The following is a 12,571-nucleotide window of genomic DNA, read 5'->3' as shown; positions in this document are numbered from 1 at the left end:
TGGCACCACCTCTGGCAGTACATTCCATGGACTAGCCAGTCTCTGTGTAAAAATCCTACTTCGGAACATCTCCCCTAAACTTTTCTGCACTCCCCTTACATCAATGTCCTTTTATATTGGCCATTGCCACCCTGGGAGAAAGGTGCTGGCTATCCACTCTATCTATGCCTCTTATAATCTTATACACATCTATCAAGTCACCTTTCATTCTCCTTCACTCCCAAGAGAAAAGCCCGAGCTCACTTTCCCATGTCTTAGTCTTTTCCCATGAGACACAGTCTCTAATCCAGGCAACATGCTGGTAATTCTCCACTGCACCCTCTCTGAATCTTCCACATCCTTTCTATATTGAGGTGACTGGAACTGAACACCATATGTTTTGAAATATATGTTGTAAGTTAATGAAACTGAAATCTTAGATCTGCAGTGTGGCCTAATCAGAGTTTGGTAAAACTATAACATTACACCAGGGCTCTTGGCTCAGTCCCCCAACTAATGAAGGCCAGTATCATAACCATCATAAATTCATAACCATCCTATCAACTTGTGCTGCAACTTTGAGAAATCTGTGGATTTGGACCTCCAGATCCCTCTGTTCCTCCACACCACTAAGAATGGGGTCACTGGGCTGACATAGTACGTAGTGGTTAGCACAACGCTTTACAGTACCTTTCAATTCCTGCTGCTGCCTGGAAGGAATTTGGAAGATCTCCCCATGACCACATGGGTTTCTTCCAGGTATTCCCATTTCCTCCCACAGTCCAAAGAGGTACTGGTCGGTAGGTTAGTTGGTCATTGTGAATTGTCCCATGATTAGGCTAGGATTAAATCAGGGGATAGCTGGGTAGCACAGCTCGAAGGGTCAGAAGGGCCTAATCCGTGCTGTATCCTGAAAAATAAATAATCCTTGTACTCTGACTTCAAGCGTGATCCTTCAAAGTTTTCAGGAGTAATTGTGCAGTATTGCCTTTTAGGGCTTTGAACTGAGCATATTTAGTGGCAGCATACAAGGAAAGTAACTTAGAAGGCTCCAGATTTTTAAAATCTGGAGCGTCACCTCCTCTGAAAGATGAGATAGATTAATAACAGCAGCAGCAGCCATGAATGAAAACTTTGCTAAAATAAATTTTCAAACCTCATTAAAAGGATTCAGTACATCAGGATATAATCAAAATAAATGATCAGGTTTAATACTGTGCATTAAGATTCATGATGCAAGTTATAAAATATTTTCTGGTGTTCATAAAATACACAGTGGTAGAGCTTGTAATGAAGAGATTTTTATTCCCACGTTCATTATAATAAAGGAAATTCGGGAATCAGGTCTTGGGTGTCAAGTTGGAAGACTGGTTCTTGATTCTTGGAGGGTGTGCTATTGACACTGACATCATCTCTTCTGATATGCAGAGAAGGGACCAGCATGGTGTGGGATTGATGGCAGGAAAGGGCAGATGAGCTCTACTGAGCAATTGGCAGGGTTGTGGTGAGCAGCATAGCCAATACTAATAGTGAAGAAGCTGTGAGGGGAGTAGATGGGATGTTGCGGCCTTTTCAGAATCAGAATCAGGTTTAAAATCACTGACATACTGTACACCTGGAGGCCACTTTATTAGATAAACCATGTACCTAATAAAGTGGCCACTGAGTGCATGTTCATGTCTTCTGCTGTTGTAGCCCATCCATTTTAAGGTTTGACATGTTGTACATTTAGAGATGCTCTTCTACACACCGCTGTTGTAGAGCGTGGTTTATTAAGATACTGCCACCTTCCTGTCAGCTTGAACCAATCTGGCCGTCTTCTCTGATCTCTGTCATTAACAAGGCATTTTCACTCACAGAACTGCCACTCACTGGACAACACACACACAATGCTGGACGAACTCAGCAGGCCAGGCAGCACCTATGGAAAAATATACAGTCGACATTTCGGGCTGTGTTGCTCGGATTTCCAACAGCTACAGCTTTTCTCTTTTTTTGTGATCTGTTTGCCACTCACTGGCTGTTCATTTGTTTTTCACACCTTCCTCTGTGAAGTCTAGAGACTGGTGTGTGTGAAAATCCCAGGAGATCAGCAGTTTCCGAGCAGTCCCCATCTTGCACCAACAATCAATCACTCCACCATCAAAGTCACTTGGATCACACTTCTTCTGCATGCTGTTGTTTGATCTGAACAACAACTGAACATTTTGACCATGTCTGTATGCTTTTATTCATTAAGTTGCTGCCACATGATTAGCTGATTAGATATTTACATGAACAAGCAGGTGTACTGGTGTATCTAATAAAGGGGCCACTGAGCGCACGTCGTGAAATTTGTTGTTTTGTGGCAGCAATAAATAAAGTGCGATACATAAAAATATATGAATTACATGAAGATACAAAGTGAGGTACTGTTCATGGATTGGTTCAACAGAGAAAATCTTTTTTCTCAATGATTTGCTGAAAATTAAGAAACAGCACTTTAAGTGTCTTGAGCTACTTATTTTCCATCATCCTTATTGTTGTAATCAATATCTCAATTTATTTTAGCGAAGGTTAATAATTCAGTTCAATAATTAAATTTGTCACTCACAACTAAACGTAAATTTTTTCTCAGATTACAATCATCTTCCCCAGGGGACTTATTAATATGAGAGCTTTCAGCTTTTATCTTCCCACTAAAACATTGACAGACAGATGGATATCATTGCATTTTGAGTAGAGTTACAGAGAATTTCATTGAGAACTTCATAGGCCCATAAGACATATGAGCAGAATTAGGCAATTCAGCCCATCGATTCTGCTTGACCATTTCCATTATGGCTTATTTATTATCACTCACAACCCCATTCTCCTGCTTTCTCCCCATAACCTTTGACAACCTTACTAATCAATAATTTATCAACCTCTGCTTTAAACACTGTATATCCAATAACTTGGCCTCCACAGCTGTCTATGGAGCTCCACAGCATGACAATGAATTCCACAGATTCACCACCCTCTGGCTAAGGAAATTTCTCCTTTTCTCTATTCTAAAGGGTCATCCTTATCTTCTGGTCCCAGGCTCTCCCACAATAGTAAACATCCTCTCCACCTCCATTCTATCTAGGTCATTCAATATTTGACAGTTTTCAGTGAGATCCCCACCCCTCATTCTTCTAAGATCCAGTGAGTACAGGTCCAGAGCCTTCAAGTGCCCCTCATACATTAACCCTTTCATTCCCAGGATCAAGTTTTGATCAAGTGTAAGTTTGCCTTTCTACAGCATAGTTTTACACATAGAAATAAAGTGAATCCATACAACTTATGAAGGCATTGTAGGAGCATTTATAATCTGCAAAAACATCTTTATATTCTTCAGATTTTTTTAAATGATCAAATTAACTAAATGGTAACAAAACATTCCAACAATGTGGTTGGGGTTATTTTTACACTAGGAATGTGGATATTGGTTATTAAAAGAACCCAACATATTTGATGAATGGTTGGTGGTACATTCAAACATAACACAGTGAAGACTAAAAAAAAATCCTTCTCCCATCTCTTCACGTAAGCATTCTACTTACTTCTTATTTCTATAAAACCTCACATAAGCACAGAATGGTTAGAGCACAGATGCAGGCGATTCAACCCATTAAGTCTATACTGGCCCTATGGTCCACTTGTGACCCTTTTCTTACATCTCTTAAGTTCTTTCCTTTCAGATAATATTTATTTTTTGAGATAAGGCTTGGAGTTGGCACTTCAAGCTGCACCACCCAGCAATCCCTGATTTAACCCTAGCCTAATCACAGGACAATTTACGATGACCAATTACCCTGCCAACCAGTAAGTTTACAGATTGCGGAAGAAACCTAGGCAGGGAGAACATACAAACTCCTTACAGACAGCGGGCAGGAATTGAACCCCGGTTGCTGGTACTGTAAAGCTTTGTGCTAACCACTACAATACCATGCCACCCTAATGTAGCCTCCTTTTGAATAAAGTCATTGATCAGTCTCCAGTGATGTTGCTGCTATAGTATTGCAGACCCTAAGTATTAGGTAGATAGATAGATAGATAGATAGATAGATAGATACTTTATTCATCCCCATGGGGAAATTCAACTTTTTTTCCAATGTGGATGCAAACAAGAAATCCTAATGTGAACCTTGGCTCTTTTGCCACTTATCTTCATCCTTTGACTTCAGGTTTCTTGCCCCATAGAGACAGTCATATTTGGACTGGCCCAATATAAAACATTAAGTCAGAACTGAAGGGATAAAACTTAACATAGACCCAACATATTGATGCAGCTATAAAGAAAGCAAATCAATGGCTATATTTAATTTGAAGTTTGAGGAGATTTGGTATGTCACCAAGAACACTCAGAAATTTCTACAGATGTACCGTGGAGAGCATTCTAACTGGCTACAACCGGATATCTGGTATGGGGTGGGGGAGGCCACTGCGCTGGATCAAAGTAAGCTGCAGAGAGTTGTAAACTTAGTCAGCTTCATCACGGGCAGTCGTTTCCATGGTCTCCAAGACATCTTCAAATAGCGGTGCCTCATAAATGCGGCATCCATCATTAAGGACCACCATCACCCACGACATGCCTTGTTCTCATTGCTTCCATCAGGAGGGAGGTACAGGAGCCTGAAGGGACAGACTCAGCAATTCAGGAACACCTTCTTCCACTTTGTCATCCAATTTCTGAATGGCCATTGAACCCATTAACTTATTACTTTTTCTCATTTCCTATTATTTGCACTACTTATTTAACTATATATAAAACTTACTCTAATTTAGTTTTCTTTTCTTTCTTTATTATGATGTATTGCATTGTGTTTCTTCCGCAAGTTAACAAACTTCATGACATATGATGGAGATATTAAACCTGATTCTGATTCTGAAACAAAACACGATGCAAGATAGACCGGAAAGCTATCACCATATCAAAAAAGGAGGTATTTCATTCAATGTACCATAAAAATAAATAATAGAGGAAACTAGGAGAGCGTGAGAAGAATGAAGTTATGGTACAATATATCAAAGTTAAAGCAAGTTTTTTTACCGTAAAAAATTCTGAGATTCATTTTTTTCTGGGCATTCACAGTGAGTACAAAGAAACACAATAGAATCAATGAAAAAGCACACTCAAGATGGACAAGCAACCAATGTGCAAATAAAAAAGAAAATAATAATAATAAACAAGCATCAAGAAAAATGAGAATAAGAGAGTCCATAGATTGTGGGAGCGGTTCAATGCTTGGGTGAGTGAAGTTGAATGATGTTATCCACTCTGATTCAAGAACCTGATGGTTGAGGGGTAATAACTGTTTCTGAACCTAATGTTATGGGTCCTGAGGGTACCATACATCTTTCCTGATGGCAGCAGTGAGAAGAGGTCTAGATGGTGGAGTTCTTGGTGATAGATGCTGCTTTTCTGTGGCAGCACTCCTTGAAGATGTGCTCAGAGTGGTGAGGGCTTTACCTGTGATGGACTGGGCTGTATCCACTACTTTCTGTCGGCTTTTCCATTCAAGTGCATTGGTGTATCCATATCAGGCCAAGATGCAACCAGTCAGTATACTCTTCACCGCACATCTATAGAAGTTTAGTTTTAGATGAAATGCCAAAGCTTCACAAACTTCTAAGATGGTACACCATATAAAGCAATCACCTGGATCCATAATGGCTTGGTATGGCAACCACTCTTCATGTGACCAGAGGAAACTGCAGAGAGTTGTGGGCACGGCTGAAAACATCACAGGAACCAGTTTCTGCTCTATGGACTCTGACAGCATGTATATTTCTTGCTGCCTCAGTAAAGCAGCCAGCATAATCAAAGACCTCACCCACCACAGACAATTCTCTCTTAACCACATATACCAGACTCAATTGAGAAGCTTCTGTTCTTTAAGGAGGGAAATCTGTTGTCATTATTTACTCTGGTTTATATGTGATACCAGACACAAGAGAAAAATAAAGGATATAGTTGACCTTAATCCCTAACCAATAGCTCAATTTATCAAGAGTAAATACACTAAAAATAATTCTCAGCCACTCTCAAGTTGGAGGAGCAACACCTCATATTCCATTTGAATCACTTCCAACCTGATGGCATGAACATCAATGTTTGCAACTTCTGATATTTTCCCCCTCCCCCTTTCCATCTTCTTCAATTCCCCTCTCTGGCCCCTTACCTCTTCTCCTCACCTGCCTATCACTAACTCCCCCCACCCCTAGTGACCTTCCTCCTTCCCTTTCTCCATGGTCCACTCTCCTCTCAAAATACATTCCTTCTTCTCCAGTCCTTTACAATTTCTACCTATTATCTCCTAGCTTCTTACTACATCCACCTATCACCTTTGAGCTTGTTGTCCTTCCTTCTTTTTTTCTTTCAGGCATCTTTCCTCTTCTTTTCCAGTGCTTGATGAAAGGTCTGAGCCTGAAACATTGACTGTTCATTCCTCCCCATAGATGTTAACTGACCTGCTCGGTTCCTCCTGCAAATTGTGTGTGTTGCTCTAGAACAAAAATATTCAGGCACTTTTTACAGATATGACAACGGACATATGTTGTCCATTTCACTCTGCAGTCTTATAGCCAAACATCTGTGCAGATGTCTAAATTGCAATAGCAATCACACAGACTGCTCACAATGGTATGAGATAGTTATGGTCACTGAATTGAACACTAAGCCAATACACCTTGATTGCTATATCTGGATATATTCAATCTCAAGAACAAAATAGACTCAGTAAGAGATGTCACTGTGTAAAGTCAGATCAATCATCAACATTTGTTCGAGGTATCATGAAGTGTCATGGCATTAAGTCAAAAATGGGCAAGAAGCCCATTTTTTTTCATCTAGAGATACAGAAAGCCCATGCCACCTAATTACACCCATGTGACCAATTAACCTTATATCTTTATATCTTTAGAATGTGGGAAGAAACCAGAGCACCTAGAGGAAACCTACATAGCCATGGGAGAATGTATGAACTCCTTACGGACAGCGGTGGAATTGAAGTTGTGTCATGGCAATAGCATTATGTGAACCACTGCACCTGCTGTTCTGGCCCAAACCTCCTCCTAATTACCAGCAAACCTTCGCTGTTTGATCATTAGTCAGCAGTATCATCAGGCCAGAATTTATTCACCCGTACATTGAGGTTCAGTTTGGATTTAGCCAGAATCGATTATAATAAAATTTTATGCAGCCTTGGTACAAACCAAGAGGATAAGTGGTGATGGCCATGCTTGTCGTCAACCTGCCCCACTAACACTTAAGTCTGTGGGGCCTAGACAAAGTCAAGTCAAGTTACGTTTATTGTCGTTTAACTATATACATGTATATTGCCAAACAAAACATTTTTCTGAACCAGGCAGTAAAGCATAGTTGTACACATAACACACAATAACTTATGAAAGTAAGGATAAAATCTACAGACAAATTACACATACATAAATTAAATATTGTAAAGTATAGAACAGATTAGCCAATGACAATTCGTATGTGTTGCCCAAGGAGTTCAGAAGCCTAATGGCCTGGAGGAAGAAAAACTTTTTCCCATCCTGACCACTCTTGTTTTTATGCATCAGAGTCTCCTGCCTGATGGTAGTAAGTCAAAGGGGATGTTGGATGGATGGTTGGAATCCTTAATAATACAAAGGGCCCTGCATACGCTGTGCTCCTGCTAAATGTCCGATGGATGGTAGGGAGACCCATCTGATCCTCTCTGCCATTCTCACAGTCCTTTGTAGGGACTTCCCGTCTGTTGCTCAGCTCTTCGCATGCTTAGAATCCAAAGAAGGATAAGTTTGGATAGATGTGGCCTCATCAGTTCCTGTGGGCAGTGTCCTAGATGCACCACTTTAGTAACTTTATGAATGACCTTCCCTCTACGGTAGGTTAAGAGGTCAGATGATTGCTGCTGATGGTGCATTTTCATTTATAGAATATGGAACATAGAACAAAAAAAACACATCACACACCCTCCAGCCCTCAATGTTGTGTCTACCTGTTAACCAACTCCAAGATCAATCTTACACTTCCCTCTCACATAGCCCTCCATTTTTCTTCTCTCCCTTGGTATGCCATTCCCTTAGCTAGACAAACTCACTTGCAGTAATGCATGCTCATTCACTGCACAGTGTCAGTAACATTTCACCAAGCATGGGGTAAATAATTAAGGAAGACATCACAGGCCGCAGATCTTTGTACCAAGGAGCCTCCTCGGATGCACTGGACTGCTATCGTCGCTACTAGGTTTATCACTCGAAGTGATCAATGCCGTATTGAAAACACCACTCTGCACACATGCGATGAAATGGTTAAAGTTAAATAGAAATTGAGATCCTCCGACTGGCAAGAGACTATGTAGTCCGGATGCCCTCCGACGGTCGGGGTCGTCCTAGCTGTCTACGCAACCCAGGGCAGTAAGACGCGGAGAAAAAGCTGTTGCCCGCATAGTGGGCTCCCCCCTCCCCTCCACGTAGCTGATGAATCCAAAGGAACAGCAGGGGCCGATACTGCTTGGCACCAGCGGCGTCGCAAGGGTTGTGCCAGTCCGTGCTGAACTCAACGTTAGGGACTCCCGTTCCGGATTTTCCCCCGGGGTTTACTCCTCAAGCCTTCCCTGTGAGTGGGTATAGCTGCAGGGCAACGAAGGTTTGAAATCAGTTTTCCCTCTGCTAGATAGGCTGTCAATCACTGCTGACGAGCACATCTGCCTTCGCCTCCTCTGTCAGTAGAAACTGTTCGGCCTGGCTTACTAGCTAAACCACACGTGAAGGTCAGGAGCTGGACTTGGTTGTCAGAGGCTATTTGAGATGCACACTATTGGGAGCACTCGATAGGAAGTGGGATCTTATCCGCACTCCAACCCTCACCACCGGGTATAACAACCTTAAGGAACCGTATGCCAGTGACTGCATGATGTAATGACAGTCGGCATTTCCATGGGCACTGGAAGTCCAGTCGACATTTACTCACTAGGCTTCTCCAAGATTTTCATAATTTCCTGACAAGAACAATAAATGCATTTGAGTTAGATTGATTAGGTTCGCGTTTCCGTTCGCTCCACAACTACACCAGGAGTCACTAAAACCACGAATTATCAGCCCAGCTTCTTCGTGCAGCAACTGAACCATCCTCCGGGTTTGAAAACGGAGCAATTGACCGCGGCCGGACAATCGTTTTAGCTGACGTCTGCCTACTCCAAGTGCATTTGAATGAGAGAACTCGCTCCCTCGATATTTATAGTGGCGACATGTGAAACCAACCCCCTGAGCAACCTGCTCGGGTAACGCAGCCCGCTAATTCCTAGTCAGCGGAGAGGGGCGCGGAGCAAGCTGGAACCGGTTTACAGCACCAAGCTATACACCAGGGTGGCTTTGTGTGTTCCGTTCATCCTCGGGAAATAACCAATCCTCCCGCGGGTGCGTCAAGCTGCAGCCAAACCAATCTCAAACCTCGCACCAAGCTTTGCTCTGCGGCGGCTGAGGACGTGCCGGGTGCTGAGGACGGGGGGAGGGGGGTAGAGTAATAGAAAAGTGCAGCTCAGAAACATGCCCTTCGGCCCATCCAGTCCGTGCCAAATAATTTAATCTGCCTTCTCCCATTGACCTGCACCGGGACCATAGCCCTCCACATCCCTACCATCCGCGTACCTATCCAAACTTCACTTAAACGCTGAAAGCGAGATGGCATGCACCACTTGCGCTGGCAGCTCGTTCCACACACTCACGATACTCTGAGTGAAGAAGTTCCCCCTCATGCTCCCCCTTTAATTTTTCACCTGTTCACCCTTAACCCATGACATGCAGTCAGACAAGTACTCTCTTCCCTGCTCCTAAACTCTGCATAAAGGATGCCTTCAAAACAGACTGGATAGCACCAGCTGGCATTTTACTGGAGTACGCTGGCTCTATCCTCAACTTTAAGTGACGCCTCAGCAACCAAACTCGTTCGCGCGAGTTTAATTACGATATACCTTTCGAGAGTAGACTCAAGTTTGTCAACTTTCTCACAAAGCCAAAAATACGACAGAGTAGGATACAACTCGATACAACTCCGCAGTCTGCGGAGAATTAATATGGTTCCGTTTTACCATTAACTTTAGCACGATAGTTTATGCGCGTTGGGGTTTGCGGTACCAATAAGCTCACATGAAGAATTTCCCCCTCTCGGAACAGTTCGGACAACCGGCGCTGCTTTCCAATGTCAGGTCCTCGCCGTCGCTTCGCTGCAGCTTCGAGCCCCGCCGCCTCTCCACCAGCTACACTTTCCAAAGCAGTTCAAAGTTACTTTTAGAAGCAGGCACCTTTCCAGCACGCGTCCTGCGGTTGAAAACAAGCAGACTGGGGGATAAAGATCCCATCCTAAATTTCGTGGGAGGTCCGTGGAAAAGAAAGAGCCAGGCCGTGAATTCCATCTCAATCCGTTCCTCTTGATTAAGCTCTTAACCGCACTGTCTCTTGACAATATTTTTTAATGTTTTAAAATTCCCGGCCAGTGATTAACCTCGTTGGACGGTTAAGGTATCGGTCATTTCTATCAACTGTTTCGTGACGGGATAGTCAATAGAACTCGCTTCCTCCGCGAGGCAGCCTCCTCCTGTATAATTCACGAAATTACTTGAGTGCATCAGACATCGCGCTGGTAGTTACGTGATATAACACTGTCCTGTTAGTTTAGCATCAGCCACGAATTAAGACACAATTCTTGTTTTATATTCAATCTGCGTTATATTAAGACTAAGTCTCCGGCGCTGGAATATCTTAGATTTTAGAGCAAAATCATGCGCTTCGCGCACTCGCTGATTGTTGAACCCGCACCTCTTGCTACCTCATGTCTAATCCCGCACCTGTTCTGCGCAAACCGGCGCAGGAGATAGTTCAAGCCGCAGCCCTCTTCACACGCCTGTCAGACAGAATTAAACGCGACAGCCGCAACGTACAAAGTGACCTGAACCCGCAGACCCGTGCGAACGAATGTCCTTGCGCAAGGGGACTGCGATACCGCACAGCACCCGCATTTTACCACACCTGTAACCCGGAGAGGCGAAAGTTGTGTGGAGGTACTTACTCTTTGGCGTATTTCCGTGGCCGCAGACTCTCCGCAGATCATAGCCATTCCTGTCCATGGCGACCTTCTTCTGTCTGCCGGTCTGTGAACGTGCACTGTTGGCAGAAAACAGTAAGTTCCCTTTTTAGGGTCGGTGCCTGTGCAGTGTTCACACAAAAAGCCAACCTTTTACGCTTTCCCATGGTGTCCCCTCTCGCCACTCCTATATCCCCTATGGGGGGAGGGGGAGAGGGGAGGGAGCAAACTGCAGACTTCCTCACGCACCGTCTGCAGGGACCTTGGAGAGGATTCCAACCCGACGCAGTATATTTTGAGAAATAAGACAACTGAACTTGTAACAGGAGAACAGGGAATGGCTCTCAGACTAGGGGTCCCACCGGTGGGTGGCACTGTTTTCCTGCCTTGTCCACCCATAATATACACCTGCCCTCCCCGTGCACCCTGCTCCTGGGCTCAAGTACAAGTGGTTGGAACGAGTCTGGTGAAACAAATTGTCACAGATCATGGAATACTACAGCACAGGAAGAGGCGCTTCGGTCCATCCAGTCCGTGCCGAACTATTATGCTGCCTGGACCCATCAATCTGCACCCCGACCATAGGCCACCATAACTCTCCCATCCATTTACCTATCCAAATTTCTCTTAAATGTTGAAATCGAACCCCTTCAGCAGGAAGCTCGCCCCACTCTCTCGCCACCCTATTTGGGAGGTTTCAGCTCCTCTTTGGCAACTAGTTTCCCCTCATGTTCCTCTTAAACATTTCACCTTTCATCGTTAACCACTAGCTCGAGAGAATAAAGTCCTAACCTATTCAACCTTTCCCCGTAACTCAATGTCCTCATGTCCGGGTGACATCCTGGTAAATTTCGTTTGCACTGGTTCAATCCTATTGATCTTTCCTGTGTGTAGGTGACCAGAACTGTACACCATACTCCAGATTAGGCCTACTACCAACGTCATATACAACTTCAACAATGTCAATAATGTTGTGATGTTTCCGGTCAGTTGCAAACGAAAATAGATATACTGCAAGTTCGCCCGAATTATGTAGAACACTCAATATGTTTTCCCAACATTTTAAAACTATATGCCGCTACATTAGATTTTTGTTTTACTTCTTCGCCTTCCTCCAGATTCAATCTATTACCTAGAAGAGTCTGTGTGGGAGGTTTCGGCTCCTTTTGCCAACTAGTGTCCAAACCTTGCGGCGGAAATTCGGGACATTCATTTATAAAGGCTTCACAACCCCCTTTAATATACAAACAAGCACCTCGCTATCTATACAAAATAAGCAGCAGCAAAGCGGAGGTCATCTCCGGTTAATGAAAGTGGATCCGGGACACACGCTGACCGAAGCTGTGACTTGGCGCTGAGCGACGCGAGCAGGTGTAGTCGAGAAGCAATCTGGAACAGGTCGGATCTCTGCCCATCAGCGCCGCGGGTTCTTTGCCGCTTTCCGCACAACAAGCAACGCTACGGCACGGTTCATCTGGTAGCAGCGTCGCTCTTGAGCTA

The 12,571-nt window shown here is 43.7% G+C and overlaps 1 protein-coding gene across 1 annotated transcript in view; it reads right to left on the bottom strand.

Moving 5' to 3' along the window:
* ano1a (anoctamin 1, calcium activated chloride channel a) overlaps positions 1-11,265 on the bottom strand; it is a 288,477-nt gene extending 277,212 nt beyond the window's left edge. Inside the window, exon 1 of the mRNA XM_073049786.1 lies at positions 11,057-11,265. Within this exon, the coding sequence (XP_072905887.1) occupies positions 11,057-11,114 (58 nt within the window). The 5' untranslated portion in view covers positions 11,115-11,265. The remainder of the gene's footprint in view (positions 1-11,056) is intronic.
* Between the last annotated feature and the right edge of the window lie 1,306 nt (positions 11,266-12,571).

The sequence above is a fragment of the Hemitrygon akajei genome, chromosome 6 (genome assembly GCF_048418815.1).
Source record: "Hemitrygon akajei chromosome 6, sHemAka1.3, whole genome shotgun sequence".
NCBI lineage: Eukaryota > Metazoa > Chordata > Chondrichthyes > Myliobatiformes > Dasyatidae > Hemitrygon > Hemitrygon akajei.
This window is presented reverse-complemented; position numbering and strand designations above follow the sequence as displayed.